At 45.9% G+C, this 8,698-nt stretch overlaps 1 protein-coding gene across 1 annotated transcript; it reads right to left on the bottom strand.

Annotated features, from left to right (window-relative positions):
- Positions 1–3,274: 3,274 nt before the first annotated feature.
- Positions 3,275–6,104, bottom strand: FJX1 (four-jointed box kinase 1). The gene has a single exon (XM_032229462.1). The coding sequence runs from the start codon at positions 5,875–5,877 to the stop codon at positions 4,537–4,539; it is 1,341 nt and encodes a 446-aa protein (XP_032085353.1). The 5' UTR covers positions 5,878–6,104; the 3' UTR covers positions 3,275–4,536.
- Positions 6,105–8,698: the final 2,594 nt, after the last annotated feature.

The following is an 8,698-nucleotide window of genomic DNA, read 5'->3' as shown; positions in this document are numbered from 1 at the left end:
GCCCTGGTAGTGCAGTGGTTAGAATGCAGTGCTGCATGCTAACTCACTGCTCACTCCAGGAGTTCGATTTTGACCAGTTCAAGATTGACTCAGCCTTCCATCCTTGAAGTCAGTAAAATGAGGATCCAGATTATTGGGGGCAATATGCTGACTCTGTAAGCCACCCAGAGAATGTTGTAAAGACTATTAAGCTGTATATATGGTAAGTCAATGTGGTTTTGCTATTGAACTGAAAGAGCAATTATTTCTGAAGGAAACATTAGGATCAAATATAGAGTATAGGAACCAATGAGGACAAAATGTGTATCACTCTGTATTGCATGTTTTGGCTCAGTATCCCACTATGATTGCAAGTGATGATTTGTAGCTTCATGCTGTGAGCATTCTAGAATATTTCTTATTCAGTAAGAATACTGAATCAGAATATTTCTTATTCAACTCATGGTTAAAAGCAGTATTATAACATTATGTCTGAACCAAGTCACTCATACTTCTGAAATCTATAATCCAACCCTTATTGTCCCTTATGAAGCCATTTTTCCACACCTTGCAGCTTTCTCCCTCTTTCTTCTCTGCTTTGCAAGTAGCCCCACATTTCTGAATCCACTGTCGTTGTATCATTTGAAATTATCATCACTGATCATCAAAGCATACGCCCGTGATTCTTTCGGAAAGGTACAATTAACTGAGACTTAGTTTTGACACCGTGGCAAGGAAGATGAATAATCTGTTAAACCGCCGAAGCTGTGATCCAGTTGAGATTTCCAGAGAGCTTAAACAAAGATCTTGGGATGTTTATGGCACTGCCTTTTACCTTTACAGTTGATTTTAAATGTATGTTGCCATTGCTATATTATTTAAATGTATTTTCATTAGGTGAAAAGAGTCTGAGGCACTGCATCTGAGTAAGCTACAAAACTCATGCTGACATACATGCTAAAAAAATTACACAGTTAAATTCCATATTATCATGTAAATGGCAAAAGAAGCCACATGGGAGCCTATGCTTTGTGCTGAGCGATAAAAAGCTGTGAGCTATAAATAAGAGTTAAATAAAGAACCTTGTCAGTTGAAGCTGTGGAGGGAAAGAGCCTTCTAGGGCTTTTGTAGGGTTTGAGGATTATTTATTTATATATATTATATATTTCTAAACTGTCCATCTCCCTCAGAGATCATAACTTAGTTAAGCATTTAAAGGTTCAGTATTTAACTAGGAGCATAATAGCTGGGCCGCAAAATATGGATTTCCACTAAAATAGCAGAAAAGAAATGCACAAAACTCTTAACTGTTTGCCACCATCTAGAGATTGTCCAGAATTTTGCTTCTCAGATGTGAGGCACCTATTTGCAAACACCACAATGTTTTTGATTTCTGAGGGAATTATGATCACAAAGGTTCAAACAGATCCCATGATTGAAAAACTGCTTCTTGGAAGGCTGCGGTTTACTAGAATCTATAGAAAGAACCCTTTTTATTCTTTCCAACCTAATGAAATATTACACAGAAATTATGTAAAGGAGGCTCAGGTTTCTTTCCATCAGTTAGCAGGATTAACTCTGTGAAAGTGGAGCAGAACAGCAGCATATTTGGTGTGGAGGAAGAAGCTGGCAAAGGGGAGTTCAAAAATGGGTGAAATATGCTGGAGAGCTTCAGAGAAAAACATTCCAGAAAAATAAATGTGTTAAATGCCCTTAGTTCATCTCTATAGAAGAGGCACTGAATCAAAATGTTGCTGATGGTTCCATTTTAAATTCTTCGCTCTTCATCTCTTGGTCAACAGAGAAAAAAACTGGATTGGAAAATTTTCCAGAAAAATGTACTATGCAAATTATTCCTGTTAACATATCCACCCCAATATCCAGAGGTTGCACAAGTATTTAGGCTACAATATTTCATGTAGGGAAGGAAAAATAATGTATTACCCACTTTTCTTTTTTTTTAAACCATCCCCAGTGGTTTTATTTCTGCATAAAATTTTGTCACCAGATTTTTTTCTGGTTTAAATTTCCCTTGGTCCCATAACCTAGAAAAGCATATACACAGCCTGCCCTGTGTTTCCCAGGGTACATACACACACACACACACACACACACATATATATATATATATAAATAACCAGACAAGATGTCCTGCAAGGTGAGAATGGAAATGCTTCTGTACCCTATTACAAGGACAAAAATATACACACCAACTATGGCTACTGCAAATAAAGAACTAGAAAGAATTCCAAAACTCATGTTCTACCCACTTATTCTATTTTCTTACAAAATTCTTTCTGCCTCTGATCTATAACACTGTATATGCTCTAGCTGTGACAAAGTGATTAAAGTTGGTGGGAAATTAAAACTGTATTTCCCCTCTCTGCTTTCACTTGTACAGAACTGGTTCTTCCAAGAATCAAAAGATCTGAGCCCCAATATTGTTTCTGATACATAGTCCACACCAGCATATCCATATACAAAAAATTCTAAAAAATGCCCTCAGCTAATTCTCAGAGGACTGGCCTGCAAAAGATAGAACTTCCATTCATAAGTGCTGGATTGAAGCACTGAACCTTATCAAAAGTCATGATACTTTTAATTTCAGCTTCTGTAGATACCACTACCACAGTCAAAAGAGAAGCTAAGCTAAAACAAAGTCCTAAATTATTCTTGGCACAGATTTTTCATTTGTAACTCATTTGCCAGAAACCAAAATGGAAAAGAAATTAACATCTGTTGAAAATTGCTCATAGTCAAAAGTACAGTGTTTTGATAGTTCTGATTTCTACACCAGTGAAACAGTCAAGGATAGGCTGCGTTGAAATTTGAACTGATAGAATAAAAACAAAGCAGAATAATTATTTTCTTGGAAGCAAGTGGAAGGACACTTTTACAGACCAGTTATCTACAAGGTGTATGTTTTATATAGCCTGTGATGCTCATCTGATTTTGAATACTTTAATGCAGGAAATTAATTTACAAAAAATAAGTCTTCTCCCTACTGTTTGGAATAACACTATCACTAACTCTGTTGGGCTAAAGAAAAATATCCATTCAAATTATGGAAAAAGAAATACTTCATAGAACAATGAAATCCAAAACCTGGATACAAAAGAGGCAAAACATTAACACATCTTTACTGAAATATCCAGTTCTTTAGTATATTACAGAAAGGCTTAAGAACATATATCATGTACCTAAAATGCAGACTTTTTTAAATAACAAGATTTTGTGTATATATATATATATGTATATATAAAAAGAAAGTAAAGTGCAAGAAATTGATTTTTCCCTTCTCCAAATTAATGCATCAAAATTTTACTACACTGACAATACTATAAACCTGGAAATCCCCCACCCCATTTTATTATACAGTACTGGGTTACATATAAAACAGAAATGCTGTGGAACCACTTTTTTTTTGTCAAATGCTTCTGACTGTTAAGAGATAAAAGGTGTTAACAACAGTGACTTTTCTGCACATTTATTACAACTGTTGACTTTGTCGCTGTCCATGCCGACAGGAAATTCACTAAAAATGCTGTTCTGTTAAGTGGAGCTACAATATCTAGATATTAAATTAACTTTTGTGGAGGCTTTTTTTAAGGGTGTGACAAAGAAACACACTCTTGATGCCCACTGGAAGGACAAGGGAGGTGGTTCATTTAAATGCCAACCATAGCTTTTGTACAGGACCTTTTAATTTTCCTGGTAAGGGAAATGACACAGTGACAGATAAATCTATTTTTTATGTATAGATTATATCAAAGACATGAATCACCTCTGAAACTCAGTTATGTTTCTAACTCCCGGCTACTCAGCATCTTCACAGCAATTCTAACAAAAACTGCAGACTGGGAAGATATTTTTGACCTTTTCTGTAATAGGCAATAGTGCAGATGAGGAAGGGGGCATTGTTACATCTAATACTTAAAAATGGGTGGGGGGTGTTATGACATTTTAATCCAGCTTTAATATGGCACCCTCCTGTGAACAGGATTACAACTTCTATCACCCTGGGCCAACATGCCAGCTGGGGCCTGGTGTAAGATGTGGTTCAATGCATCTAGGAGGCTCCCAGGGTGCAGAAGGCCATGTGAGTGCATCTCTCCCAAATACCCAGGCCTTCCCAGTGGTCACAAGAGGAGCGAAATTGGCAGCAAGGCGCTTTTTCTTCAGGAGCTGGAAACTTAACACTAGGAGTGTCAGGTAAAGAAGGATCACATTCTGCAGATAGATTCCAGGAACAAAGTATCTGAGAGACAAGAACTAGTTCAGCTACTGGCTATTCATCCTCACAAAACAGAACTCTGAATCATGTTCATTTTTAGCTGGGCTTGCCACATATATTCCTCTGTGAAATCTTAGGACCATTCTGATGGGAGAGGTTCCTGTCAACCCCCAAGAGGGGGGCTTCCAGCCTTAATTTCCTTTAGGGATATTGATCCCCGGCCCTTAAATAGCGGGAAAGAGCCCCTTCAGGCGTTCTTCTCCCCATTCTTGAATCTCTTCTGAGTCTCATAAATCCAGGCGGTTTCACCAAGGCAAAGAGCATCACGGAGCGGTGGCCTTGGCTTTGCAGTGCAAAATGTGCTTATGGACAAAGTCGATCCGCTCCTGGAGCATCTGGGCTTGCTGGTCGGAGAGGAAGCCGAGAATCTCGGCCAGAGGCTCCCGAGTCCTGTAGAGCCTGAGCAGCTCGGACGCCGCGTTGCGCAAGCGGTGCAACTCCCGCACTCTCTGGGCGGTGGCCTCGCGGAAGACGCAGACGGAGCGCAGCAAAGGCTCGTTGTATTTGTCCCACATGGCCAGCAGCCGGTAGCCGTGCACCAGGCCGGCCTCGTTGTCGAGGAAAACCAATCCCCCATTGGGGGCCCGGTGCAGGTTGCTGGTGGCCCGATGCATGACGCGGGGGTCCCACTGGAGGCTAAACAGGTTGCTGACCAGCCGGTCGAAGTTGGCCGTGAGATAGTCGAAGAGAATCAAGTCGCTCCATTGCACCAGCTCCACCAGCTGCGCCTGGCTGAGGCCTCTCAGCTCCCCCACCGACAGGGGCTGCAACCTCCGGCCGGCCGCCGGCACCCCCGCCTCGGTTTGCCAAGGGGCGGGGGCCACCACGTCGGTCAGATTGTCCACCCACCGCGCCAGGCTCACCACGGCCCCCTCGGCCCAATGAGAGCCGCGCAGCTCGTCGCGCACTTCCGCCCACTGCCCGCCGCGGGCTTCCACCCGGGAGAGAGCCAGAGGCGGCAGCCGCTCTTGAATGCCCAGTAGCCCGGCCAGATGATAGGAAAGCGCCTCGCCCTGGATCTGCTCCGGGTTGATGCCGTAGCGCACGCAGGCGCGGCTCCCGTCCGATAACCGGGCCAGCCGGTTGGAGCTGCGACCGCAGCCGCCGCGCTCGAGCGACACGACGCGCGCTTCCCGGGCCGCCCGCAGCCACGAGGCGGTCTCCTCCGCCGGAAAGCCCGGCGGCACCTGAGCCTCCAAGGTCTGGCTCCAAAAAACCCCGCCGCGCACCGGCAAGAAGGGAAACTGCTCCTCGGCTCCCATTGCTCCTTGCCTCTCCCGCCGAGGGCGAGCCGAAGGAAGCGGCGGCTCCTGCCCGCTTTCTCCCTGCCCCTCCTGAAGCTCCGTCGACTGTCCCGGCAGCGTGAGCAGGGCTCGGAAAGTTTTCTGGGCGGCTTGGAGGCGACTTGTCTGGAGGGGACGGCTCGGTGCTGCCGGCGCCACTTGGATGCTGCCGAACGCCGAGTCGGCTCGCTCCTGTGGGAACTTCAGTTCGATCGTTCTCGGGTCCCCAATCCGTCCACTCCACAGCCCCGCCAAGGAAGCCAAAGCTAGCAGCCAGAGCACGGCCACGGAGCCCAGCCGGGCCAGACCCCCTCGTTGCATTCTCCTCCCGCGGCTGGTGCTGAGCTTGGAGGCTGCCGCGATCTCAGTCCGCCGCTCCGGGACTCGGTAGCTGCGCTACCCCGCGGCTCCACCGATCGGGGCTGCCTTGGTTCATGGTGGCTGCCGGTGGCCGGTTCCAGAGTCAGGCAGGAGCCTGCCTAAAAGGCCGGCAGGGAGGACCCCGTGTGAGGAGGAGGAACCCCGATTCCGGACGGATGCCCCAGCCTCGGCTGCGGGGCCGGTGTCTGTATACAGACCCTCTAGCGATTGAAATTCACAAGAACCGAGACCACGTGGGGGAGGCGAGGGGGAGCGCAGGGACCCAACCCACCGCCCAGCATGGTCTTCCGCTTAAAGCGGCAACGGCTTGTCGAGAGGTGGGGCCGTTGCTGGCCGGTGCCTTTCCGGGGGGAGGGGGCGCTTCCAAGAAAGTGGGAGATCCTTAGGCACGCCCCGAATGCTGAAAGAGCCCTTGGGGATCCGGTTTGGGGGTCGTGGCGACGATGAGTAGCAATCTTGTCGGAGAGATGAGATAGGCGGCCGGCCATCTCCGAGCGCTCCTCCCTCCTCCCATCCGGCTTGGGAAGCACAAAGGATTCGGTCCGTTTAGAATAAAAGATGGGAGAGAAAGAGGCACATTGTGCTGCTGATTTCAAAGAGCTCTTTCTTTGAGCGGGAACAGAGTAGGAGGCAGCAGCGGCACGGAATAGTGGGAGAGAAATATAGTCTGGGCGGCAATCTGGGGTCAGTTCATTCCTAATGAGCAAAGGCACCCGAAGGCTGCTGCGGAGCGCTTAAACCCTTGACCGGGGCATTAAAAATCCCGTGCGGCTCCAAAACAAAAAACCAAACCCCCAACCCTGGCTGGTGTTTCTTTCCTCCTCTTAGCCATGCAAACAGACACGTTTGAACTCTACTTAGCATAATCGGCGTGCTGCGGGTGAATGTGCACTACTTTATGCACGGATGCTTCGATTTAGGATTGTACTGAAATCGGTAGAAATAGCTTATCCCACCCACCCACCCCCCTCCCCTCCCCGAGGGTTTTATCCACCGTTGATTTTGAAGAACCATCTAAGGCATCCCTTGAGTGGGCAGAAAATAATACCTGTGTGAAATGTGCCTCTCCCAGGTGCCAATCCCTGTCTGATTCTACTTCTGTTATTCTCTGCTTCAAATCACTGGCGTTCATCCAAGTTAGGTGACAAATGACAAAACAGAACAGATTTTACATAGCTCAAGGCTGTCCTTGAATGGTGCCAAAATGTGGGGGAAAGTGCTGCGGAAATACCAATACAAAGAGAGGCTTGTTAAGATGGCCTTGTTCTTAGAGTGAGAACCAGATGAAATGGGGAAAAGCAAAGAGGCATTGCAGGAAAAAGAGATTGCAGTGGCTTGTTGTGATCAACTACAAGTGGGGAGTGGCCCCTTTTCAGTAGGAAAAGATAAGCTCCCTTGGGAAGGAGGATCTGCTTCTTCTAGGCAAAGTGGGGCAAGCAGAAGATCTAGAGATTGGGCAGACAGAAGCAGCACCTTTGCTCTGCCTCACATCCCCATCCTCAGTCTATTCCCCACCACTGATGAAGAAGCAGACTTACTTGGAAGCAAAATTAAACTATAGTCTGGTTAGCTTCTGCAACAAGAAATTGGGAAATATTTTGTTCTTTATTTCTATCTGTGGCAGTAGCCTTCAGAATTATATTCCTTGTGTAATAAGAAAGCTCTGTGATCTAAGTTTTACTATATCAGTGACTCCATTAGTTTACAAGCATCTAATATAGAATATAGAATAGCAGAGTTGGAAGGGACCTTGGAGGTCTTCTAGCCCAACCCCCTACTTAGGCAGGAAATCCTACACCACTTCAGACAAATGGTTATCCAACAAATAATAGAATGGAATGGATCACATGTGGCTTCAGAGCCCCTTCATCCTTTGGGATAAACTAAGAATGCCCCAGTGCCCCTTCTTTTCCATCCTTAGTTGGCATGAATTTATAGGATTTCTCAGGTGGTTGAAGAGGGAAGTCACCACAATGCAATGTCTCCTTGTAGGCAGTACAGAAGGATAATGTAGTTGAGAGAACTAAAGGTCCAACAGGAGAAGAATGGCTATGCTCTATTCATCCAAGTCCCATCAGAGAAACTAAAGGATTTCCAGTAGTTTCATATCAAGACCTAGAAATGGGCCCAGGTAATTTGTTTCCTCCAGAGTGTCTATGTAGATACTTAGTCACCCAGGTCATGGTTGTCCCAAAGATGCTTTTTCAAGAGGCAACCGGACTTTCTGATTTTTCTTTGGAGATGCTTCGCTTCTCATCCAAGGAGCTTCTTCAGTTCTGACTGGATGGTGGGGAATGCTGAATAGCAATAGCAATAGCAGTTAGACTTATATACCGCTTCATAGGGCTTTCAGCCCTCTCTAAGCGGTTTACAGAGTCAGCATATTGCCCCCACAGTCTGGGTCCTCATTTCACCCACCTCGGAAGGATGGAAGGCTGAGTCAACCTTGAGCTGGTGAGATTAGAACCACTGAACTGCAGATAACAGTCAGCTGAAGTGGCCTGCAGTACTGCACCCTAACCACTGCGCCACCTTGGCTCATGAAGAAACTTCTTGGCTGATAAGAGAAACATTTTCAAAGAAAAACCAGAAAGTCCAGTTGCCTCTTGAAAAAAAAACACCATTGGGTTTCTTCCAGAGGTTTTTGTAGTTGTTGCCCCACTACATTCTCAACAATCTTCCCAACATTGGGATTTTGGAAATAGGGCAGGAGTTGGGTTGGCCTTTGAATGTATGGAGCAGTGCCTCCAAAGCTACTGAA

The sequence above is a fragment of the Thamnophis elegans genome, chromosome 1, assembly GCF_009769535.1.
Source record: "Thamnophis elegans isolate rThaEle1 chromosome 1, rThaEle1.pri, whole genome shotgun sequence".
Classification (NCBI taxonomy): Eukaryota; Metazoa; Chordata; class Lepidosauria; order Squamata; family Colubridae; genus Thamnophis; species Thamnophis elegans.
The sequence above is the reverse complement of the archived record's forward strand: the minus strand, read 5'-3'. Positions and strand labels throughout refer to the sequence as shown.